Below are 26375 nucleotides of genomic sequence, written 5' to 3'. Positions count from 1 at the left end.
GACCCTCAATCTGTAGTCTTTCTAATTCGCTTGATACTCTAGGTTGAAGATTTATCGGAACACGTCGACCTTTTTGATGCTTTGCTGTGAACGTTTGATGAAACTTTGACTTTGCTACATGTGTTTTAGATAAACCAATTCTCGAGACTAGATGTGGAAATTGCGTCGCGATTGACTCTTTAATTTTACATGTAGGATTATTGATGTTATAAACACATTTACCAGTTTCTGGTTGTTGTTGGACAACTGCAAGTCCCAAAGCAGTGAACAGATCTCGTCCGATGATATTTTTGTGTCCATCATCTACCACAGTCAATATTGCTGATTTGTCTTGCCATTGATTGTAGACTACTGTGGTTTCCAAGTGTCCAATGACTTTGATCGGCTCATTTGAAAAAGTTTTCAAATTCCTTTTTTCCGTCGATTCTGTCCATTTAGCTGAGTTTGTAGATCGTAGGATTTTGTTTGCTAGACTTTGTGTGATGATACTCACAGCACTTCCAGAGTCAATCATAGCAGATGTTTGTATTTCTCCCATTTGCACTTCCACGTTTAATGGTTCTAATTGATGAACTGAATCCGAAGAAATCGCTGCTACGTAGTCGTCGGAATCGCTATCATAGTCTGAATCGTACACCTGGTCGTACAATTGTTGATAGCTCGTTATATAGTTCACTGATTCTTCATTATCACTTTTTTCTGGCGTCTGATCGATTTGATTTACATTTGATTTTTGAGTTTTCTGAATTGGATGCTGTGACTGTTTTGGTTTTCGACATTTTCTAGCGAAATGACCCATAATACCACAGTTATGGCATTTTTTACAATTCGCGGGACAAGTCTGCTTATGGTTGTGGCTCTAGCGAAGACCACAATCCATACAAATACTCGTATATTGATAGTTTTTTGGGATAGATGCGTAGCGAGTGAAGTCTCGCTTTGTTGAAGGTCCATTCGCGTTGCAATTGCGCATTGAGTTATTATTGATGTAATTCAATGAAGTATTACCTGACATCAAGTTTTGGTTATTTTTCTGCTGGTTCTGTGCTCCCATTTCCATTTGTATGGCGATCTCCAATGCTTTTGGTGGATCTACTGTTTCCTTCAACAACTCTTTCTGAGTCTCGCGACCAAGCATATTTAATATGAATGCATCACGAATTAGTGTAGTTTCTTCACTACCAAGATTACAATTTTCCGCCAATTCTATGAGACGGTCGTAGAAACTTTCTACCGATTCTCCTTTTTGTTGTTTACACGAGTAGAAAACGAAGCGATCGTAAGTTATATTACGAACCTTTGTTAATGAGTCCTTCATTGCTCGCCACAAATCTTTAAAAGGTTGTTTCTCGATCTGAAAATGAGGGTATTTGCTCTTGAAGATCCGTCGCCCCTCTGTACCAATGCTTAGATATAGCAATGATATTGTCTTCTGTTCACAGATTCCCCATGGTTTGTCGCCACAGAGGATCCCGATTTCTTCAATCTTTGCACAACGATTTTGCCAATTGACTTTCAATTGCTGGTATCGGACTTTACGATCTCTTTCCGTTGCCTGTGTGTGGTTCTCCACCGGTGCTTCATAGGTAGGCTCAGGCGGGTATGTCACTGTTGCTGGTGGATCATTCAACAGGGTATCCACTTGGATCCCTTCCTTAGCAAGTAGAGCCAATTTCCATTGCTGCGTCCATTTGATCCACGTCAGGGAAGGTGTTGCTGTCGGTTTCTCCCAAAATGCTTCTATATGGAGTGGTGTTTTCTTTGAGTCCGCTGCTGACTGCGCCATGTTATACTCATACACAATGAGTATTGACAATTGAATCGCAAATGGCCTTGCAAGTACTGAGATAGGCACTTGCGTCGCGAATGGCAGGTTTAGTTGTTACTTTCAACTAAATTCTTTCTAGATTGGGCAATCGCGGTGCGATTGACTCTAACTGAACTACTCAGTTATAACGAGAAGTATTTTGCAAGGATTAAATTAAACTGAGCGTTAGCGCTGCAAATTGGAGAATGAAAGTTAGTGATAATACAGATTATGAAAGAAAGTTTGTTCAGGTTTTAATCATACATAAAGGAAGCAAAGTTTGATTTGTTTACAACGTGAATGAACATATATCCGGTACAGACAGGATGAACAGACTTAACTGCTAAAAATGGGAGGAAGTATATAGCACTGAACTAAAAATGGCATTCGCCCTTCAAAAGGAACTTACAACAATAAATTAGTTTAAAATACGGATATGGATACATGAAGGGTATCCATTGCCGTATGACAATTACTTTGAAAAATGGACTGGCCAGTCTATATTTGGACATTATTGACAATTGGCACTTGTTCATTTAAAGTATAACTAAAAGTATGACTCTAAATGGCTTCAAAATAAAAAAAGTAAGAAAATTGGATATATCACATTTTCATAGGAGCAAACTTTAAAGGGGAAAGAATAGGACTGGAGGTAAAAAAATAAACAGTAATGCAAGCAGCCTCAGTAAAAAGAGGATATTTGAATTCCCTCTTCTAAATCTTTCATAGTAGAATTAGTTTCTTCCTAACTAGAGAAAACATAGCCACTTATAATTGGTATTTTTTAAAAAGAAAATTGTTTTATTAATAATATTTCCAATTGCAGTCCATTAGAGATAACTATCGTTACCGCCCAAAAATTTCCCAAACATCTAATACTAATTTGCAGGCAACCAAAACTGCCCAAACACAGACAGCTTAAAGTAACAACAGCATCAAATACATTATCAGATAAACAACCAATAGCTGCAATGATAATGTCTTTTTGATCGATCAAAACAACAATACACAACAACCATTTTCATTCTCAAATCATCGTTTAAAGCTCATCAGTGTCTACAGCAACAAAATCGTTCTCTTTGATTACTTTTTTAGAGAAAGTTTGCATCATAAAAGGTTTCGAAATCGTAACACTCGAACGGTGTATAGTAATTATATGAATTTAATTTTCGTTTATCTAGAATTATTAGAAAACTGTATAATGAAAAACAGAAAGCATAACTCAAAACTGAATTTTTCAAATGGTACTTTCAGGGGAAAAAAGAAAAAAAGACAGCAGAAACACTGTATTCCATGTGAAAGTGAGAAAGAGCTATCGATATAGTAGTATAGTCATACAAGAGCTTGAATCAATTTTCAAATTGCAAAATGGTTAAATTACAGAAATCCCGGCTTAATATGGAATTGCCATTAAAAATTGCACTGTGCTTAATCATCTACTTTATTTGTGCAATATAGGTACATCTCAATTGTGTGTTGCCTCATTACAATTGTGACTTATTTCCTCTGGCGACCCCTCAAGTGCTATGCTCGCAAGCTGGTCATGGTTTACGCATTCGTGTCTCTCTACTTTGACGCCATCATATTATATGTTGCAGGTAAAATCCATAGATCTATCTGTTTCCTTGAGTTTTCCCTAGCATTCAGTCGTGAAAAACAAAAATTGAATGTTTTTTTCTTTACTTTCAGATTTTCATACGGCCACTATTTGGTTTGCATCATGGCAGAAATCAGTTTCGCAATTACACAAGCGACTATTGTAGAACATGCGATTGGACTACGTTTTAAACCTGAAAAAGAAAAATTGCTCAACATATCCCATAAGAAAACAAATTGAACTGTAATCCTAAAAAGTCTCATTATAATAGAACTAACGTAGCCGAGAAGATACAAACTTTCCAAACATCTGAAAGCGAGATTTACGATTGCTTGTAGTACCTACAAAAACACGTGTATCCGTAGTTTAGGTAAAGTGACTCTGATTAAGTCACATAGAAAATCTGTCTTTATCCATGAGAGCTGTGTAGCTCATCGAGATACAAACAAAAACTTCGAATTGATCTCAGCAGGAGTTAAGTAACTAGCATCTCATCTGTTGCGACGGCTTCAGGAGATCGTTTTAATTTTTTATAATTACTTTCGTAACTTCCACCTGTCACTAGCATCTATCGGAATATAGGACATGTAATCACTTTAGAAATTAATGACAAAAGATGGGTATATCAAATTGTGATGCTGCTTTGAAAAAAAACCAGCCTCCTTTTCAGCAGTTTAAAATGTCTTTAGAAATCAATTATTTAAAAAAGTGACAAACATTTTTTAATGTCTCCAGCAGGGTTTTCAGTCAGGTCTCGATACTGATATTTTTTCAACAATGAGTTCTGCAAATAGGAAAGAAATACATTAAGGAAAAAAATAAATTATCAAAAGCATTAACAAAAAATAATTATATTAAAAGGCTGATTAAAACAGATGCAAAAAAACGCATCTTATATTCAAAAATTATATGTTTGAGGATTATGTATGTTAGGTTCTATACCTCAGGTTCAATTTTGCCCCCTTGAGATTAGAAATTTTTTCACCACAAATAGAAAATTCTTTATCACGTCTACGGTAAACTAAATTTTGGGGGCTGCTATATTGTTGTTCTTGATGTTGTAAAATGTATCGCAAATATTGTATAATCAATCATACACTCAATTTCCTTAATAGGTCTCCGAGAAAGTGTAGTCATTAAACTTGCTAGAGATACCTGACCTCATAAAATGTGTTGGCGGAAGCATTCGATGAGAAAAAGGGATTCCAAATTAAGCCAACATAGAAACCAAAACAGCAATAAAAAACTTTGCAACATATTTGTAGGCACTGAAAACCAATTTTTTGTGTGGATTGCAGGATCAAAATGTGTTCCAAATCACAGTTTGATTTGGTTATGATTTGAAAAGAGCAACGTTCGAAAACAGTCGCTTACATATTAATGAACTGAATTGAATCTATTGCACTGCTTACGTAAAAATCACGGCCAAATTCGCGTTCGAAACCGAAATTTGTTCTATTACTGACAAAAAAATGCAAAACATTCTTACTTATTTCAATTAAAAACTTATTGAAAAAGACGACCAAATAGTTTCTCTGACAAATCAAGTTACCGAACTGGAATCCATAGTGATTCAATTGGAGCGGTATAGTTCGAAAAACACAATCATTATAAATACCCCCCCCTTTGCAACCTGGTAACAAAACGGATCAAATTCTATTTTTCTTAAATAAATGTTTGAATTATTCCATGATTCCGGACGCAATCAAAGCCTGTCATCCCTTGGGTAATTGGAAAGGTAACACCCCCTCTGCGGTAACTTTCAAATTTATTTATTACAACAATAAAATTGAATTATACAATTGTCCGCCAATGCTCGCAATTTTTAGGAACCCCCTAATGGTAAACCCGCATATATGAAAAACGTCTCCCCCAACATGATTTGGCAATTCAAAAGCGGGCTAACGAACTGGATTTGGTCACCACGACTTACAACTGTAGGGTAAAACTGTTTTTACAAACTAAAAATGGGCGTTTAACACAACATGTTGATAGTGTTAAAGCAGTTGAAGATCTTGAATCACGGAAAAAAGAAAATATCTCCTTATCAACGCAACCAAACCAACAAATGGAAAAAACACCTGGCGATGTAATTGAAATTGATAATTTCGACGAAATTTATCATATGGGAGCAACACCAGCTGCAAAAAAACTTAATGACAACGACACTCCGCCCAATATATGATTGTCCTAACATTAAAAAAACGCGGCTTAAAAAACAGACGCAGTGTACGCTTCCTTTCAACTTCGTGTTTTTTTAACAGTTTTAATATCAAGTAATTGGACAATTATCTATCAATTGGAAATTGATAAACGTTGGAAATCGCTCTGGTTTATAAACGTGCAATCCTTAAGATCACATCATGAACAACTTTGCTGTCAACTAGAAACTCTCGAAACCAAGCCAACTGTAATAGCTGTATGCGAAATCTGGCTCACTGATAACGATCCAATAGATATGTATTTCATAACAGGTTATCAACCAATGATAGTAAAAAATAGAAATGACAAAAGAGCAGGAGGCGTTGACTTTTTTGTACGAGATGATTGTCAGCCAATATCTAACTTTTTTTTTGAAGGAAATCTGGAGCACCTACTTCTAAACATAGAAAGCGGAAAAAAGCGAATAAATTTCTGTAATCTATATAGGCCTCCCTCCAAAAAAATTCAAACTTTCTTTGAGACTTTTGAAAGTTTACTGTTCAATATAAACGCGATGAAAGAAGAAACTATTATTTGTGGTGACTTTAATATTGATATCTCTGATGCATATCATCAACAGTACAAAAACTTAATCAGTTCATTTAACTATGAAATGCAAAACGCGGAACCCACATGAGTAACTAAATTCACAAGCAAATATATCGATCAAATTATGTCGAAACAATCAAAAGAAGTATCAACCCTGAAATGGACTTTCAGCGGTTATTACGTTTTACTCAATGGAGTTGATTTTTCAATCTCTAGCTCTCAATCTAAAGAATTTTATTACAGTCGTAATTTTAAATTTTTTGAGAATGAACAGAATTATTTGAACTTGCTCTTCATTTTCCAACATAGATTAAACAAGATGAAAGATTATGATCTTGAAAATTCTTGGTGTGAACTAAGTTCTATCATTCTACAAATTTTTGATGATAAATTTCCAATTACGAAGACTAAAATTTTCAAAAACAGTTGGATGACAAACAGGTTAACGAATTTTATTAGCAAGATCTTGCTCATATACACTTATATCTCACCCGAATAGTAAAAATGAAGTCCGGTTCAAGCAATTACTCAATTTAATAACAAATGAAGTGCGAAATGCACGCAAACAGCAATATGATCAAAAACTGACTTTATCAGGTAGTCCAGCACAAAAATTTAAATTGTTCAAGGAAATCCTAGGGCAAAGGAAAAATCAGTAATAGACATTGATGTGGAAGAATTTAATCACTCTTTTATCAACATGGGGAAGAAAGTGAATAGCACAAATTTTCACAATGTAGACAGTGAGCCAGGTTTACCATGCCACGGCAATTTTTTTTTTATTTCCGGTCCACACTAAGGAAATTTTCAACATAATAAGTTCATTAGAAAACAAAAGCACACCGGTTCATGATGTAATCAGTAACAAACTTTTAAAACTAGTAGCTTCAGTAGTCAGCTATCATGTGGCTAAGATGATAAGTAGGAGCACTCAAGAAGGATTTTTTCCAGTTTGTCCTAAAACAGCCAAGGTAATTCCTCAACATAAAAATAAAAATTTTGAAAAAACTATCGACCAATTACTTTTTTGTCATTCCTAAGCAAAGTGTTTCAAAAAGTCTTGAATACAATGATGGTTGCATTCCTTGAAAAACAGCAACTTTTCTCCAACGAACAGTTCGGATTCCGTCCAAAACGCTCATGTGCGCACGATGCTAAATGTTATTGAATCACATAAAATGGGTTTCGCTTGCTTCATTGACTTTCAAAAGGCATTTGACACAATTGATATTTCACTTCTTATATAAAAAAACGAAATCTAGGCTTTCGAGGAAAAATTAATACACTCATTGCTTCTTTCCTGTCAGACAGAAAACAATTTCTAGTCCACGGATCAAAAGAGTAGAAAAAATTGGAAATTAATGTTGGTTTTCCACAAGGATCATTTTTGGGCCCGTTGCTGTTTCGTTTTTTGTCAATGATCTGCCTCAAATTGTTCAAGATAGTTCAAAAATAGCACTTTTTGCAGATGACACAACAATTTTAACATCAGGCAAAAATTTGGAAATTGAGGAAAAGCTCAATAATGATTTGAAAAAGATTGAAAATTGGTGTTCAAGAAACAAAATTGTCATTAGAGTAAGAAATGTAAAATTGTTGGTTTTGACCGGAATGTACAAAATATAAAAATCTGCTATTAGGCGAAGTGCTTGAAGAAGTAGTTTCATTCAAATATCTAGGAGTGTTCATAGATAAGCTTCTCAATTTTGATCTACACATTGAACATATTGGAAAAAAATTAGCTAAATTCAATGGAATGCTGTTCCCAGCAAGAAAATTTTTCTCGAAAACTTTTCTATTACAAATGTATAACAGTTATGTCAAACCAATGATATCGTATGGAATTTTAGCTTACGGTTCGGCAAAAGAACAAACCTCAGTTCTATTTTTGTCTACAAAATCGCATTTTAAAAACTATCTTTTTCAAGAAGAGAGGAGACCATGTATGCTATCTTTTCAAGCGTTACAACGTGCTGTCAGTTTTTGATTTATATTTTGACGCTCTTGTAAAAGAGATCCTGGATCAGATTTCACAAGTTTCTCCTTTGAATTTTCTTGATGTTGACAGTAACAGGCCGAACACGCGGGCGTCCATTAAGTCGCTCATCCCTTTGCCAAAAGTCAAAACACAGACTCAGAAGAAATCCTTGAGATTTCCAATAATAGAAATGTTCAACTACTTTGTTAAAGAAAGTCTATTACCCAAAGAACTGGCTAAAAAATAACTTTTTTCGATTGGAACTCAACTTAGGGCGTATTATTTGGATAATAAAGATATTTTAGATATGTTTTATTAGGTATTAAACGTTTTTTTCTCTGGGCACCTCTTGTAGAGTCTTTTGACTCGTATGGTGTCCAAGGTGGTAAATTGATTAAACTTATTATTCTGTATAAAGTACTCTGTATCGTCTACCATCTGAATTTAAATCAATCAATCAATCAATCAATCAAACTAATAAGAATTTTGCGATTAACTAAGATTCTATAACGAGATGTCTCACTACAGAATTAAAATTAAATTTCAACCTTGTATTGCAGAGAAAGACTTGGTATCTGAGAGTTGTCGGTTCTCTGAGCAGCAGTGTCTTTTCACGGGTCTCCTAATCAACTTTGGATACAGCAGTCTCTGTGCTTGGACTGTCGTCATATTTATACAAATATACAGGTAAATAGCCATAGTATATAACGAGAACAGATGTAGGGTACCGAGACAAAGAGGTACTTCTTTCATTATTTCCGCTAAAATTTCTTTGTCTACAAAAGAAAAAATCAATAGACATCAAAACGGATGATTTTCAATCTCAGATGAAAACAGGATGAAATCTTTTCGATAGAAAAGTGATCTTTTCTTCTCCGTCAATTTTGACTCCATTTTAAATGTAAAGAATTAAACAATTTTTGCCCTCGTGATTTAAAAAAATCGATTATTAATCTAAAACGATTCTAATCTTTGCTAAATAAACTAAAGCCAAGCTTAGTGTTAAACTGATTTCGATTATCTGTGTTTTGTGGAAATATAACAAATATGTCTAAGAATTAGCACTTAACGGAAGCGAAAATTGAAGCGAATGCCTTGATCACGAAAAGGACGCTTTTAGTTACGGTGTTATGAAATAATTATAGGAAAAACTACGTAATTTTTAGGAAAACGCTTTTGCTTCGTTTTTGTTTCATTATTTGACGTCTTAACGAAAACTGGGAAACTGTTTGAGTTTCTGTAGATACTTAAACTGAGACGGCAATAAGAAACCCGTGTTGAGAATTTCGTCGGATTCAAACATAAGAAATCGTCGGTTTTCGTCGGTTTTACTTCGCCAAAACCGATCAAAGCCCCTACGTTTTTTTTCCCGTCGTTTTGATCGGTTTTCGTCGGTATTCAAACATACGAAGCCTCGGTTTTCACCGGTTTAAAACGTACAAAGCGTCGGTTTTCATCGGTTTAAAACGTACGAAGCGTCCGTTTTCATCGGTTTAAAACGTACGAAGCGTCGGTTTTCATAGGTTTAAAACGTACGAAGCATTGCATTTAAACAATTTCATTTAAACAAAATAGCAATAACATTGTCGGAAAATTATCTCAAGTCTGTTTAAAAAAACTGACTTTGTTGATTTTTCCAGTATGTTCTGGGTGTGTTTGAAATTTGACAACGTATCGAGTACTTGTTTTGTATACCACCTAGGTCAAAAATTCTTTCTTTCTCAGACTGTACTCGGACCGTGACACTCCTCCCTAGACCCTCAAATCATTTGAAAAAGTCCTTGACTAGGTTGAAAACCAATTTATGTTGAAACACTATATAGCGAGTTTTTTAGCGCGAAATTTGACAACGTATCGATTACTCTTTTCGTATACCACCTAGGTCAAAAATTCTTTCTTTCTCAGACTGTACTCAGACCGTGACACTCCTCCCTAGAACCTCAATTCATTTGATTAAGTCCTTGACTAAGTTGAAAAGCAATTTAGGTTGAAACACTATATAGCAAGTTTTTTAGCGCGAAATTTGACAACCTATCGAGAACTTTTTTGCACGACCCAATTTTATCTGAAACCCGCCACCCAAAATTGCAATCCCCATTCCTAGTAAACAAAAACAAGGTTTGATCTCCGATCACTCGTATGTTACCCAAATCCGACTATCGTCTCAAGATTTAAGTAACGAATTCAATACTGTAGACAAGGAGAACTTAATCCAACGCTCCTTACAGCAATACCGACTATTTCGACAAAACCGACAAAAACCGTCGAAAACCGACGCTTCTTACAAGCAAAACCGACTATTTCGACAAAACCGACAAAAACCGTCAAAAACCGACGCTTACAAGCAAAACCGATGAAACCGACAAAAACCGACAGAAATCGACGCTTTGTACGTCGTTTTCGTCGGTATTTCTCAACGCGGGAACCCTTCCCGGGTTGAGAAATTGCGACGAAATCGAAGCAAGAACTGTCGTTTTTGTTCGACTTTTGTCGATTTCGTCGGTTTTTTATGTAGGAAATGTCGATTATCCACGTTTCCGTCGGTATTGTCGGTATTTGATGTAAGAAGTGTCGATTAGCGTAGTTTTCGTCGGTATTTTCGGTTTTGGCAGTAAGAAGTGTCGATTATTGTCGTTTTTTGTCGGTATTGTCAGTCTCAATTTGTTTTAAATACAAAAGAAATAGAGTAAAACTAAGTGACAAGTGGTGCAGTGGAGGAGAAGATGGCTAGTAATATGGGGGTCAAAGGTTCGAATCCTGGCAGGGACTGTCCGGTTTGTGAGAGTTTTAGAATGGCAAAAACCGACGATTCTTACGTTAAAATACCAACGAAAACCGATCAAAACGACGAAAAAACGTAAGGGCTTTGATCGGTTTTGGCGAAGTAAAAGCGACGAAAACCGACGATTTCTTATGTTTAAATCCGAAGAATTTCTCAACACGGGTTCCTGTCAATGAAGTTTCATCACTATCGGGCTAGGCGGGAATTCCCTTCTCTTTCTGCAGTTTTCGACTCGTTTTCATCAGCGTCTAACTGTGACTAACACAACAATTGCTCTAAAGTGAGACTGAAAGCAAGGACGAAGAAGACAAATTTATCACAAAATTCGGATTTTTCATCATTTTCAGCCAAAAAATACCTAACCCAAACGCCCAATATATCATTGGAAGCAAAATGATTTACAAACAAAATTCGTTTGCAAATATGATTGGCTTTTTACCTCTTCAAAGGTTCCAATTTTTTAAAGTTATTTTTGTTTTTTAATGGTTGTTACAAGTCTTCCAGTAAGGTACTGACTAGCGCCAAATACTTTACCGAACTGTTGAAGAAAGAGTTCATCTCGTAAATTGTTATTGGATTCCTCTAGAGCCAAAAAATGAAAATGCAATTGATATATAAAGGCTATGCAATAATTGCACAAAAACTGTTTTTTCTTTAAACCCCAAAAAGATAATTAAGTAAGAATTTTTTCTATAAGATTGTAATCAGTCGATTTTGAAAATCCTAAGAACAATTATGATGTTACCAGTTAGATAGGGCTAAGATAAAATCGTCTTCTCGGAGAGAACTTTATAATCAAATTAGATTAACGCTACGATCTATGCATCCATTGTCGATTTAAAGGCTTCGTTTATTACTGCTTCGTACTTTACACGTGACAGCATGTCTGAAAAAATATCTAGCTGTGAAGGAATTCCCCTTTTAGATAATACTTGCTTTAAAAATGCTGTTTTCCTGAAATCTGCGCTAGCTGTACGCGGCTTTGCAAAAACCACACTTAAAAAACCATACTTAACTTTAGATAGTAAATAATCCCTCACTTGACATTTTTTAGCTGTGCATTTAGCGCGTTTGGCCATGCCTCTCGGGCCATGGCCATACCCCTCGGGCATGAACATGATTTAGAAGCCCGTGGGACTTGATATGAAACTATCACCACCGAACAAATTATCACGACCAAAATCCAAATTTGAAAGGGGGGTTTATTTCCGTCGGGGTTTATTTCCTTGAAACTTATTTCCTATCTAGAATTATGTGGGGATTTTGTTGCGTGGGGGTTAGACCTAGCTGTTTGCTCTTCTCAAAACTGAAGAAAACCTTGAATCAATTTTTTGCAACATGAGAAACAAAAATTTCGCTGATCAAATGAACTTAGACCATAATTTGACTGTTGATGTTTCTTTCAAGTATAACCAAGAACAGAAATCTGATCGTCTCTACAATTTCTAAATGTTCGAAATTTTCAAAACTTTCTCGGTGTGATTTTCGATTTATCAAACAAGTTCCTAAAAGTTTGTACTTCGGGATTGTTTATGACAGTCTGCGAGTTGATTTAACTCAATTCAGTTCCTCAGTTCGGCAAAAAGAAAAAACTTGACGGACTGGAGCATTCACACTTTTCTTTGTTTTGATCGAAAGTTTCCATTGCAACCGCTTTCAATCTCACTGCACATTGGTTTAAACAAAAATGCTTTTATATCGAACGTTGATATGGCAAAATCTCAGGCGATATTCAGTAGTTTTTTTCCGGGATGTTTACTAAAACGAAAAAGAAGTTCCTAGTTTAGTACCAGTAAAGCAGACCCAAGATGGGCCCCTTCTACAGCCTTAAAGTATAACAAGCTAGAGGTACATATAACTGCGCGCAAAGTAGACTTACCTATTTCGCTAAGACTAACCGACTCGGTTAAACAGTAAAAAAAGCGTTAATTATTACGGCGAATAATGTATATTACACAGGAGTCAAGCTGGGAGACATACTCATAGTTCAGATATCTACTAGACTGACTGGAGCTAGGTGCGCATGCACTATATAAAAGAGAATAGAGTGTTCTCAGTCTCTGATTGGAGGATACACGTTTTGTATTTGCGTCCGCTACCTCCATCCGGAGCTAATAATTTTTCGACGGAATACGTCGAATGTAGCTGAAATACTTGGAATGTGCGGATCCCTGTCGAAGGACAGAGCCAGTGACTAGAGTAGTCATTTGGAGTCTCCGTCAAGTAAAGTTTGTGACTACAGTCGTCAGAAAGTGGTCCACATCCTGTGGTCAACTTACTGATAAGTGGTCGCAGAGCCAATGAGGGTGCCAGTTACAGGGTATGCTGGCCGGTGACGTCAATCTTGATATAATAATGTGTTGTCTCTCACTGTCATGTAGTGAAAATTTGTTCCTATCTTGGCGGAGAGCTGTAGTCTGTATTCTCTGTCGGTGGTACAAAGAGATTTCAATTCATCTCTTTTTATTGCAGTTTATACCGATTGGATTTACCAGCTTACCATATGGTTACCGTCCAACTTTAGCTACTGTGAGCTACTAAACCCTTCAAACTCTTCATTGTGTTGAATTCCATCTGCGTTAAGTTCCGACAAGCGAAAAGAAGAAGAAGATATTCGTTCCTAATTCTTCGATTGAGAGAAGGAGTAATATATAGAAGAAAATTCAGAAAAATATGATAGATAAAAATTAGGACAAACAACAATTTGAAATGTTTGTGAAAAATTTATGAGAGCTGTGAGTATCAAAAACAGGAGAGTGACTCAAAGAATTTTGTACTGTTGCCCACTAACGAAGTTCAAACTACAAATCCAGAGCACTATTGTCAAAATCCTGATAGAATTTGGGTGCTATGGGGAACAAAAGAGGTAGTAGTTCCGAATTGGATCGAAACTCATTGTTCTTTGCAGGACTTTTGTTAAATATTATATGAACAGTTAGATAGTACAAGTGAATGTGATATTAGACACTAACTGTAGACGTGAGCTGACATGCATCACGGGTTCGTTCTTATTGAAGTGACGCTGGACAAAGAAAAATTTGTTGAGGGTTTTTAATGTTTTTTGTCCTGTTGACACAGTGTGACTAATTGTTCACTTCTATCTGAGTTTGAAACAAGAATTCACACGGTATGCAAAATGGTCGCATGCTGATACACACGATAGGAATTCACGTCCCGCGTAAGCATCTTCTCAAGTTAGCCGTTGTTGCTTCAATTGCCAACGCGAAGAAACGCTTAGATCTGTGCCAAACTCTTTTTGTGAAATGTGGGTGCAGCAGAAAGTGGGCACATTCAAGATGAAGAATCTTGTCGCAGCCTTCCTGCACGTGTTCGTTCTCAAGTTGGTTAATGGTTCATAAGCTAACTGTTGATTTCAGCTTCTGTTCTGTAGGTGTTGCTATGTAGTCAATCCGCTCAGGTACATAGATGCATAGTTCTGTGTTAATTCTGAGGGGTTTCAGAAACTCGTGGTAGAGGAAACTTGGTCCGGCGGACTTTGGGATAGGTTTTTGTCGGCTCGAAAGGGTTTGGCTTCTGATGATTGGATTCTCGATGAGGACCGTGAACCTCGAGTAGGGTTGTAGGTTGGTCTGTTGGAGAACTGGCGGTCAACAATGGTGTCCCGACTGCTGACATCCTGGGGTAGTGCATTCCGTGTCGTATTGGCCAAGGACGAAATCTGTCCAAAGGGTACGTGCAAGGATAGTTTTCCGCAGTTGTCGGCCTGTCATAGGGAGAAAGAGTTTGAGAAAAATGTTGATGTTGGCGTTGAGCTGGTGAAAGTGAGCTATTTTAACCAGGCGTGTGTCGCACCGACTGTGCTGTTGGATTATGCTGGTGAGGATAGAGCAGCAGCTGTGAGCACAATTGCGACAGCAGACCTTAGCAGAGTAGGCCCAGTTCGGCTTAACTAACTCATTAGTTGAGCGTTGTGATTGCTCGGTAGCAACTTCGTCAGCCCAGGACTCTATCCTAGATCTTTCCTGCCGTCTCGTGAGAAGCGGCTCCCGTGACTAGCTTGTCGAGCATTATTATCGGTTCCGTGGAGTTGCGGACACTCCCGATAATGATCAAGTGTTGGCCAGCTCTAGAGGAAGAAAACTGTGATTGAAGTCAGAGGGTATCAATCAAAATTTGATGTAGGTGGAGTCAATGTTCTGCGTTTACAATCAGATTTATTGTAAGCCCGGGGGAGGAGAAAATTTCAAATTTTTTTGTGTAATATATTTAGTCTATTTTGTGAATAAGAGTGAGTGCTGTTAGTGGATTTTTTCGCTTTTTGTCTCTTTGTGGCTTATGTAACTATTTGAGTCTGTTTGTAAGAAATCAAAAATACTCGCAGCGAAATTCCCGTTGGTTGAATGATGCCAGTTGAATCTGTGAAGTGTAAATTTTTTGCCATTATTAAATAGTTTATCAAAGCAATCTGTGTATTGTTTCTGTGACTGTAAAATTTGTGTTTGTAATTGTTCCTGTTTTGCAAGGTCTGCGAAACTTACAGCTTGTGCCAATTCAAATTGCTCTGCGGCGTCATCACCTAGTTGGTTAAATTCCATGTTCTTGGGTGATTTTGTCCAGTCATTTTGACTAAATATTTGTTGATTCTATTTGTTGAGCATATAAGTTAATTTGTGTAAATTGATGTTCAATTTCATCGGGTGTGAACATTGTTTCCCGCCTTGATTATGTATAGCGTTAAAGGATATGAGTGGTTGCCATCCGCGTCGGGGTTGTCCTGCTGATCAGAAGTATCAGCTTTGCATGGTGTTTTTAGTGACAAGGGAATGTTCTGTGTGTGACTTGGTTGACAAATTCTACTTTATTTTGCTTAAGAAATGGCCATTCGTTCAAATTATTGGTCTTTTAATATATATAGAACAATGAACCAGTTAAATAAAAGCAGATTGTTTTAAATTTCTATCGAGTGAACAAAATTTTTCATAGGGTGAGGGATTGGGTGGTCCAATATTAAAACTACTCGAATAAATTAATAGTCGATTTTGAGGTCTTTTTGTACATAAAATGTACGGCGCCGAACCAATTGTCTTTCTGAAAAGTTGATTTTGATTCTTGTGGTACAATATAATCATTTCGAGTATTAGTTCTGTGTACGAAGACACAGTTCGTGGTGCATTTGGCTTTGTCACGTGTACGTTTTTTCATTCTGCCTGTAACAAAGTTAAAACCTTCAAGACGTTGAAGAAAAATATCTTAATACTGCTTCGCTAAAAACGAGCAATCTTCATAACATTTGTGTAATGACTTAGGGATTAATTCGAATCTATAAAACGCATTGTCGTTATACAGGTAGACTTGAAAGCGGCTTGTGTACAGGGGCTTCTCTGTTATTGTAGTTTTCCGAGTTGGTATTAGAGTGTCTAGACCAGTCGGCTTAAGATGAACTTCTTCTGTATTTGGTGCTGAGTCGGGGTTGTCTAGATTAAAGGAGACGGATTTGGTCTTCGTGATCATCAGTTTTTGTGGTTTTATTCATAAAAAAATTTTATCGGTGATGTTTTTCTCCATTTGTTCTTGAATAAATAGTTCTTTTTTGTTAATAAGGAACAAAATTTCTTCTATGGCTAACTATTTGTATACCCAAAAAGTCCTCTAAGTTATTTTTTTCCTATTGTTGGAGTTTCTATAATTTAATATGGTCCAAACTCTTGTGATTGTAGTTTTTTGGTCACTCCAACTTGTGGGGTTTCATTGACTAAGAGTACAAATGCAATAATTTTGAATGATTGGGTTGTATCAAAACGACGGTTTATATATGAAGAGAGATGTTTACTTTGATTCAAATAGCTATCTCTTTCGATATAGACATCAGAGTGTGTTTTTTCTCTCTCAAGAAACTAAGATTCAAAGGTTGTTTTTTTAAAGCGTTTTGATTTGGGGACTTGCGTCTGCTTTTCACCAGATCAATATTAGAAAGTTGGTTTTTTCGAAGAAAATTTTTTTATAGCGTGTTTGGCTAGTTGAGATCTAACAAAATGTTCCAAAAAAGCTCTTTAGATCATGAGGAGTATTGTACATAGAATTCTCAGTACTATCCCGAAACCTAATGCCATAGTAAAAGTAATGATTCATCACACACCAATGGTAAAAAACCAAAGCAGTGCTGTTCTAGAGTATTATAAGGTTTTCTTTTCAAGTTCTTGTAGAAAAAACGCAGATGATACATTTTTTGATGAGTTTAGTCTATAAACACGGTCTCCGATTTTGATTAATTTTCAGGATAAAATTTAGTTCAAAATTAACTTTGAGCTTTTGAGGGGATCTATTCTGTTTCCCCCCTCCCAGTGTTTTTATGACACCCAGTTACAAATTATATGTTGTTATATAGCACGCTACTATTTAAGAAAATAGCACGTGCGCCTGGGGGTCATAAAAAATTTATGCTCACTAAGCTGGGGGGGGGGGGGGGGGGCGAAACAGAATAGATCCTTTTGAGGGATAAACTTTCACGCTCTGCTTTTTTCCACGTGGCTATAAAAATTGACGGATATTCTGAAAAATCTAGGGTGACACCATATGTACTGAATTTAAATTATAAGATAACCAACTTATGCGAATCAGTCAGGCTTCTGTTTGTCCTGTGCTTCTAACAATGAGTTAATTAATTTAAAATTATTTGAAACGATACATCCTGAGTTGAAAACTTTTCATAGCAGAACTTAGTTTTTGTTCAAAGCTGATATGCCAAAAATTTCAGTTTTCGTCAATTGCTTTTTTTAATTCGCATTACTGTGTTTGTTGTGACAATGGTGGTGTATTTAGAATGGCTAAGGATGTGGATGCATTTGAGCCTACGTGGAAGTATCAGCTGGTGACACACGTCATAGTGTGGGGAACAGCTGCCATCCAGGCCATAGTGCCATACTCTAATAAAATAATCGGATACATAGGTACAATGAAAATTGTCGTATGACCTCAAAGAACGTTCTTCATAAAATCATCCCTAATTAGATTAGAAAGAGCTTGTCTTGACTTTGCGTGACTTTGTTTACCTCTGATCACACCACTTTTAAGACTTTGCCCAAGGATCAGATCCTTTCGTAACCACTGTCTAGAGTTTTGAGCCAACGTAGCTTTTTGTGTAAATCCCTTTGTATCGTGTATTTTAATTTGCACATTGACGCTCATGCCGGTAAAATATAAGGGCTTTGATCGTTTTTTCCTAAAAATCCCGTTCAAGAACCATCATTTCTTTTGTTTTCTTTAGCAAAATTGCAACTGGGGAAAATCACAATTTGAGTAACGGCAACTATAAAAAAAAGTAGGTGGGGTACATGCTTGGTTTTAATTATATGAGGCCAAACTAATGGTAATGGAGAAAGCCAGATATTATTGTCAATTTAGGTCGTCCAGTGAATGGATGTGGATACTGTTTCTGGGACAACGACTCAGTCGAAGTGATCGGACACTCTTTCTCCTCAAACATATCATGCTCCTCTTCTGTCAATGTGGGACACCAGCCACTTGGGGATAACAAGTGGCAGGATGACCACAGGTCCTCTAGGGTGTGGCTGTGGATGGCAGGCGCATTCTATGCTCTACTCTGTATGGCAATATTGGCTGCTGTGTTTGTGGCCATCAAAATTGTACTCCGAATGGTTAGATAATGAGTTGATAGAGATTTTGGTACAGTTACGCGACATTTTACCCAATGCCAAAAAACAACATATTAATAAAACTAATTAGAAACTATGATTAGTTCCTGATAATTAGTTAAAGGTTTACTTCTCATTTTACCCAATGCCAAATATGACAATATTTAGCAATTGTTTCGCTTATACGTTATGTTTTCGACAGTCTTTCAGATAATTTTGACAATGAGGCAAAATATGCGGCAAAACAGTGGGTATTTTGTCGCAACGCGCAATGCCGGGTAACACTGGACGATTATTTCATTTCTACATAAAGGAGTTGTCCATTAGTGACAAAGTTTTGAGCTTTCAACTTTTAATATATGGCCAAATTAGTCACATCAGTTTACCTGATACAATCTTAAGAAGCAAAGATGTTGATCCCACAGTAGTACTAAGTTCTGATTATCCGAGATATAAATAGTTACAAAGCGGATGCGGCTATATTATTGCGTAATCTTCTCGTTGTTGTGAATATTAAGTTCGTCGGATTTTTAATTTTCATTATTTATCCGGTTGTCACCTCCCCCAAACAATTGGTCTATGTTTTTTCTCCTTGCACTGCGACCATCATTGGTAAGAAGTATAATAGCTTGAACTAGAGTCAAAACCCCATTCCAGGCGGGTTTGCATCTTGAAATTTTTACAATTAAATCAGTTGTTCTTGGATTTTCTCATTTTACAATTTATCATACGGTTTGGCTTCCATCCTAACCAATAAGGAAGAGTAATACACTACTACGTTTTTAGCTCACTAATCCGGGTAAATTTGCTAAAAGAATCCCAATTTGATTTCTGTCGATTTTCTTATTGAAAATTCAACCCAAATAGCACACGTACAGTAAGCAATCTAGAAGAATTAGAAATGTAAGACACGCAATGAACAGTTAAACACATCCGATTATCTGTCGCAGAGTTTATTACTTGCAACAACAGTGATTTAGAAGAAATGCAAAAATGCAAGGGTCACGGGTCTTGCAGTCGAGGCACTTGGTTTGCTTTGGGTTTCATTCCTCTTGACAGGTACTCTAAAAATAGAATACAGGATTTTAATCAGCTTGTTAACATCGATACCCCAAGTACAAAGATTGTGTAAAAAAGGGAAAATTAAAAGTTTGATAATTCCTACTAGTTAACTTTTACCTTTTGTGCGTCAAGCAGTTTTTTGGTAACATCTTTTGGTTTCTGAGTTCTTCGTTGCTGTGCTTTTGCTAATTAGGTTAACCAGTTACAGTAAGCTACATAACGGAAATTCTTTTCACTGCCCTGCTTCGCTAAGGATTGATCATGCTTCGACTTTTAGTATTTAAATGAATAATGCGTCCCGAGCATGGGTATTCGCCGGGTATTGCCTCGTAGAATTGCAAAGTACAATTGAATAGAGAAGAGATAGTTGAGGTTGCTTGAGGTAGGCAATTTAGGGGAGTCAATGCCTTGATCATGCAGGCAATTCACACCAGCATCAGATTAAAGTGACTACGCTGATCTTTGAATTACTATGCGAAATTGAGGATTTTAGGGAAGCGTTTCTGAACACACAGCAAAATAGAAAACAGGAAACCCTCGAGTTTGATGTGTTCTATGAATTTATGATTAATCATTTTTTTGCTTAGGACGCTAGCTCAATTTGGAAACTTTGCCTAATTCCAGCTAAACAAGCTTGTAGTTAAAAGTTTAACAGAGTACGGTTTTTGACGAGCAGAAGTGGCAATGGGCAGAAGTTGTTTAATGCATTTTTGGCCCAGTAAAAAGTGCAGTGTTAATGTGATCCAACCCATAAAGTCTTTTCCTGTTTAATTTTTGATAAAGCTTGATACGTCTTTTGGTGTCTAAATTTGAAACTTTATTCCTGACTTACTCCTGACTGCAAACATAGTGTTGGTGCCATCTGGAACAGGGTTGTCCAGGTAATGGTAGAGCTGTGCGTAGGGGTAGTCGTAGCAGACACAGTTCTGGTCATCTGAGTCATACCTCAGTACACTGATGAACCTCGCAGGCCACTCATCACACGCAATCTTGCATTCTTCGTAATTGCACGTGTAGATTGTTCGAAGGGAACTCATAAAGTGCTACAGACATTAATCAGTTGAATCTACATTTAATATATCATTTCACTTTTGCTAGAGTATATAGCCAGTCCCATAAAGTTGCAACGCAAACAAACGTTCGAAAACTCCTGGCAAGCAAATGATCATAAAAGTACTGATATCGGCATTTTTTAAATTTGAGCCTTTACCTTTGGAATATTCGATAGCGCTGCCACTTTATGGAACTTATAGAGTGTCCCATAAAGCCCAAACGAGGGAAAGTTTCAAAAGTTATTTGACAGAGTTCAAAGGTTAAAATTCAAACTTAAAACATAAACACAAAAAAACATGATGTAATGGATCTGGAGTGAAAAAAGGCCTAGAAGTATAAATAGCTACCTTGATGTTCATTTGCACGTTTTGGACGTTTTGAAGCGTCCGATAATTTTACTTTTATGGAAACAATTATACGTTATCGCACCAAAAAACATGCATACTTCAAATGAATTTTTTGAAAAGCACCACAAATACCAATAATAAACGGTTCAATATGTGTTTTGTCAGGAAATCTTATTCCATTTTTTTAATAAAAACTTGCTGGAGATGCCACTTTTTCTTTTGCTGGAGATGCCAGGAGCCTGATACACGCATGCTGTGGTGTAGTAGATCTTGATTTTAATTTTGTTTTTTGTTAATAAAAGTTGTGAATTTCGAATCACAGCAGCGTGGCAAACAAAAAAAACAAAGAAGCTGGACCATGTTCTCTAAGGGAGAGCCGAAAATAAGAATGAAATCACGTTCACAATTTTAAAATTTCACTCCTTTTTAAACCGCAAAATTAAGAACTTAGAGGATACATATTGAATTGTAGAGAGTTGAGACTGGTATCATTAGAAAGCTTGTCCAGCGTAGAATATGGAAATAAACAGTTTTTTACAGGGAGTTGTCGAGGCTTAAACTTTTAAGAAAATAGAATGAATTCCGTTCATTTTTTTTCACTTTTTCCGGAATTTCTGACTAAAATTTTGCTAGTTTTGCTAAAATTTATTTTTTAAGAGAGTGTTGTTGATTTTATTTTTGAAGACAAACAAAATTTTGTTGACTATTTTTATTTACTTTTTGTTAAACATTCGGGCTAAACATTTCAAAATTCAGACTTTTTCATCAAAAACAATACGAAATAAGTTTCTTTAAACCCAAACACCACTAACACAATCTTTGCAAACTACAAAGATAGCTTCTTCTGCTTCCACTTCCATTGAGGGTATTCTGACACAGTCTTTGTAGACTCGAAAAGGGGCTTTTTATACTTAAATTCCGTTGCGAGTTCTCTCTAATTAAAACTTTGACGTTTTTGCTATCTTTACTTGTTTGTTAACAAAAACGCAGCATTTATTTTTGATTTTCAGCTAACAAAATATCTATATCTATAACATTCGAAAAATTAAGTGTTCTTAATGGACGAACAGGTTTAGCAGAGCTTGTTTTCGACCAATCTCTGACTGCTACAATCCGAAAGAAATTAGGGTAGTAATCAGTTGTTCTTTGTTATAAAAAAATTCGATGTTTTCATATAATAATTAAATAACAGAACAATTCAAATCAAACCTCACTCGTGACAGGTACAATTCGCTTCCCAATTAGCTCCAAATTGTTGTATCTGTTTTATTACTAGAAAGCTTATGATGGTTTTGACTTTTAAAAACGGTTGATTTTTAGTTAAATACTGGCTTATTGAACTTTGCCTTTCTTTTTCTTTTAATTTGGTCAGCTTCTGGCTGAGTGTCAGCAATGAAAGAAAGCTTCTTCTTTTGCAAGAACTAAAATTTAGTCTTAAATGAGGTTTTACGCATTAAGTTATGGTTTCTGGCTTTGATACCACTAAGTTTCATATTTTTTTTTATTTTCAGGTTTTTGTCAATTTTTCACGTTTTCTAGCTTTGTCACACTATCGCGTTATTGACAGTTCATATATCACACTATTGACGTTCAAATTAAGACACAATTGATAATATTAAATTCCTTAAGGCTATAGACTCTGGGTTTAACGACTTTGACAAAACTTTCTCGAAGAATTTAACTGAATTTTTTAAATCTGTCATTTACTGTGGTTTTTATTTTGTCTTTTTAGTCGTATGGAATTTCCTGTACAATGACCTGGTTTCGTTGGTTTGTCATGGAAGAACAGATGGACCAATATTCGGATATTAGTAGTTAGCTGATGGCTTTGATGACTTTGAAAACAATTGTTTTCCAAAATAAAAAAAGTTTTTTTTTATTTCGCAATTTTGTTCCTATTATTATCTGTTTGTTACCTAGTCTCGTTAATTACAGGCAAATACGACAGTATTGTTGTAACAAAAAGGTGTCAAAGGGATTGTTGTCCTAGAATCTAATGTTTTTAAAGAATTCGTTATACCTTTACTGGCTGCGGTACGGGTTTTTCTCAAAGAATGTAAAATAATTTTTGATTTCTGTCATATTTTACATTCTTTTTGTAGACGTAAGATATATTCTGGATAATTGCAAGTCTCAAAGGCATTTTTGGGAAGGAAAAACAAACTTGTTCAATTATTTCATTTTGTAATCAATGGCTTTCATTACTTTGGAAATATTTTTTTTTCGAAAAAAAACAAGTATTAACTAAATTTGCCATTTTTTCTTTTTTGTCTACTTGTTACCTGATTTCTCTAAAGAGAGGTCACATAATACAGTATTGATGTTCAAAGAAGGTGCAATTCAACATATTTTGAGAGCCAAAGTATGGCTTTACGGCTTCGAAAGCGTTTTCTGGCAAATTGTAACTGTTTTTTTTGTTTGTTGTCTATTTGTTGTTCTTTTTGTAACGGTATAAAAATTGAATACTGACAGCTCCTAATTCCCATCGATAACAATGGTTACCGTGTTTCTATGCGGGATATTTTAGTTGATTTCTGATCGTTTTCATTGCTTGGAAATTATTTGTTTTTAAAAAAAACTAATAGGCGCATTTTTCAAATTTACTGTTTTTGTTCTTTATTGTCTGGTTGTCTCTCGCTTTTGTTTTTGCTTATACGTTTTTGTTAAATGAAGATAAATTTTTTGATGTAATTAATGTTGGTTGTTGTTGTTTGATTTTGCTGTTCATCTTCACTCGCTTTTTTAATATTGGCATATCTCATCAATCTAATATATGTCATTTTTTACTGCACTGAGTTATTTGCTTTGGAGGTTATCTTTTCTCTTTCGTTCACACACCAATTTTTAGTTTTTTGAAAAATACTTGAATTTTTTGGGGTTTTCTATCTGTTCCTCAATTGGTAGACAATTATGCCAAAATTGTGGATGAGCGGGGTCGGAAACTTATGTGCGAGCGCACATTGGCGAGCCTCCTTGTTGAGAACAAGAGACTTCTACTAGGATAAAGAGAGTTGATGACTAGCAACTGGCCACATTCCAGCAGAGTATAGATGTAGTTGATGACACCGAATACAAAAAACTAAATTTGAGATTGGTTTTGGGGATGCAATTTGTAGGCGATGTGTTGACAGCATTGCTAATATATTCTGTGCATCATAATTTTGAAAAAATAATGTTGACAAATTAATTAGCACAATTAAATTTTTCATTGAGTAACAAAGCGGGTGTTACCCAGATGAATTTCCAAATATTGCAACTGTATAGGCCGTCTTTCAGCGGTTGCGCTTTTAGCTGACCATACCAGGAACCTCTAATCAAACCATTGTTTGGCCAGAAAATGTGCAGTTTTTGTGCAATACAATGATTTTTCTATGACTTCAGACTTTAGAGTAAACCACGCTCCAAACATGAAGAGTCTGATCAGATTATTTTCCAACCTTAGGATCAGAGGCATAGTTCAAAATTTTACCTCTGATCACACCAATTTTTAAAAAAATTTTGCCCACTGATCAGAACCTTGTGCCACCATTTTAGACAAGGAGGCTCGTTAATGTGCGTTTGCCCATGGTGTTCCGACCCGCCTTCATCTACATTTTTGACTAATCTGTCTTTTGACTTACATTTTTGAAAAGAATAGATGTTTGAGTATTACAAAACTGTTGCATAACCAAACTAATAACTGTACAAAATAATGCCATGCCTAATTACAATGAGATCTGCCATTGAACAGACTACAAGAAAAAAAAACAGAAAACAAGCAAAAACAAAAATTTCTTGGCTCGGCAAAAACTCAATATCTTAATTTAAAAGCACCTAGCAACAACGCCAAATTACAATCAGACAAAATCCTAACTACACAAGTTTAGTTTTTCCAACACACATCAGATGGGATTTTTCCTAAATGAGATTAGGTAAAAATTTGACAAAAAAGAGAAATAATGAGGCGAAATTCAAAAATCAATCAGCATTTTTAAACCAAATAATTTCAAAAGTCTTAAAAAAATTTAGGTTTAAAAAACTTTTAAACATTATAAGTTGTAAAATGTGTATGTTGATGGGAATTGAACCCCAAACCTTCCGTCTGTTAAACTTTTGTCTTTTAATCTATGAGTAATGGTAAATATAGGTTTCTAGAAAACGAAGTGAAATAAACGGAGCGAACGGGCCCGAAGTGGTCTAGAATTCTATATTTGCTATTGCTTTCTATTGGAATATTGTATCTCCTCCTTTTTTTAAGTTTTTGTTAGTTTTTAGCGTTCATCAGTGCTTAGCAATCTGGTAGCTTTCAGTGCGAATTCGGATCAAAAGTGACTTGGAATGAGACAAAAATACGCCAAATGAAATGAACAGACCGAAAACGGGAGCTTAATTGTAAGCGAGATGAAAAGCACACAAATTATAGTTCTACATGGTCATAGCGCATAAACCAATTTGAAGAAAAAACTTAAGTCTGCTCATACTTTTTTATGGACGGGTGTGGTCAGATTATATTCAATTTTGAACGTGGACCTTGACATGGGAACCACTCTGAGAACGTAGCTCTTTTTCGGGTATTACGTGAAACAAATTTGCGACGCAGTGTTCTTTCATCAGATGTCGCTTGGTCCTGGAACCTCACCCTGTGTAGTTACCCAAAAATCTTTCCAAAACTCAAATTCGTTTTTCTTTTTGAACAAAATTTTTCTTATAGTTTATAACTTTATATAGAATGGTTTGAAAATTACAGCACATCGCAGCCTTATTATAACTTACGTAATTTGGAGAATATGTCAAAATGAAGGGAATATCAACCCACGCATTTTTATCCGCAGCTCCAGCAATTTTCATGCACTGCATCGCCACAAACACCAGAAAAGCCCAAATGCCCGCCATACGTAATTGGTCCTTGTACATGGTCTGTTCTGTGTGTAAACTATAATATGAAGCTCCGAAGCTGTTGAAAGTTGTTCATTAATAAGTGAGATTACTGAGTGCTAGGAATTGCGTTGGGAAAAACTACTTTAAAATTCACAGGTGCTGCTTTTGAGAATTTATATTTTTGCCAGCGCATAACATGCGATGTGTTCATTGCTGGGAGCTTAAACGTAGCGTTACTTAATCCTATTCCTACAAACCAAACATTTATTGAATAAAATACAGGAGGCCGTGGGCCTGTTTTCAATCTGTTTGAAGACAAATCAAGTAAACAGACTATTTTGTTTTTAGATGTGCTAGCAAGTAATATGCATTCAATTGTTGTCCCACTTTTTTATTAGCCACCTCATTATAAAAATCACCTAATTTAATCATAGAAATTATCATCATTATATGATGCAAATGAAGAAAAGAAAAAGATAAAGAGAATGTTTCGACCATGATTTGCGAAACCCTAGTTCAAATGCCAAA

At 35.8% G+C, this 26375-nt stretch overlaps 2 protein-coding genes across 2 annotated transcripts in view; one reads left to right on the top strand and one right to left on the bottom strand.

Annotated features, from left to right (window-relative positions):
* LOC142347725 (uncharacterized) overlaps window positions 1-26375 on the top strand; it is an 81048-nt gene that overhangs the window by 12470 nt on the left and 42203 nt on the right. Inside the window, exons 3-6 of the mRNA XM_075398955.1 lie at window positions 3266-3405; window positions 8694-8820; window positions 17696-17823; window positions 18278-18531. Of these exons, the coding sequence (XP_075255070.1) occupies window positions 3266-3405; window positions 8694-8820; window positions 17696-17823; window positions 18278-18531 (649 nt within the window). The remainder of the gene's footprint in view (window positions 1-3265; window positions 3406-8693; window positions 8821-17695; window positions 17824-18277; window positions 18532-26375) is intronic.
* Window positions 19342-25976, bottom strand: LOC142347709 (uncharacterized). Its single transcript, XM_075398954.1, has 3 exons — window positions 25743-25976; window positions 20423-20633; window positions 19342-19592 (listed from the first exon to the last, which is right to left on the bottom strand). The coding sequence occupies exons 1-3, from the start codon at window positions 25881-25883 to the stop codon at window positions 19531-19533; spliced, it is 414 nt and encodes a 137-aa protein (XP_075255069.1). The 5' UTR covers window positions 25884-25976; the 3' UTR covers window positions 19342-19530.

Source organism: Convolutriloba macropyga, chromosome 1 (assembly GCF_964194025.1).
Source record: "Convolutriloba macropyga chromosome 1, txConMacr16.3, whole genome shotgun sequence".
Lineage (NCBI taxonomy): Eukaryota > Metazoa > Xenacoelomorpha > Acoela > Convolutidae > Convolutriloba > Convolutriloba macropyga.
The sequence above is the reverse complement of the archived record's forward strand: the minus strand, read 5'-3'. Positions and strand labels throughout refer to the sequence as shown.

Coding starts and splice junctions, on each gene's coding strand:
- LOC142347709 (XM_075398954.1), bottom strand. CDS start 25,883: ATGTACAAGGACCAATTACGTATGGCGGGCATTTGGGCTTTTCTGGTG. Junction 20,634..25,742: donor TGACATATTCTCCAAATTAC/GTAAGTTATAAT, acceptor TAATGTCTGTAG/CACTTTATGAGTTCCCTTCG. Junction 19,593..20,422: donor CACTATGTTTGCAGTCAGGA/GTAAGTCAGGAA, acceptor TTCTATTTTTAG/AGTACCTGTCAAGAGGAATG.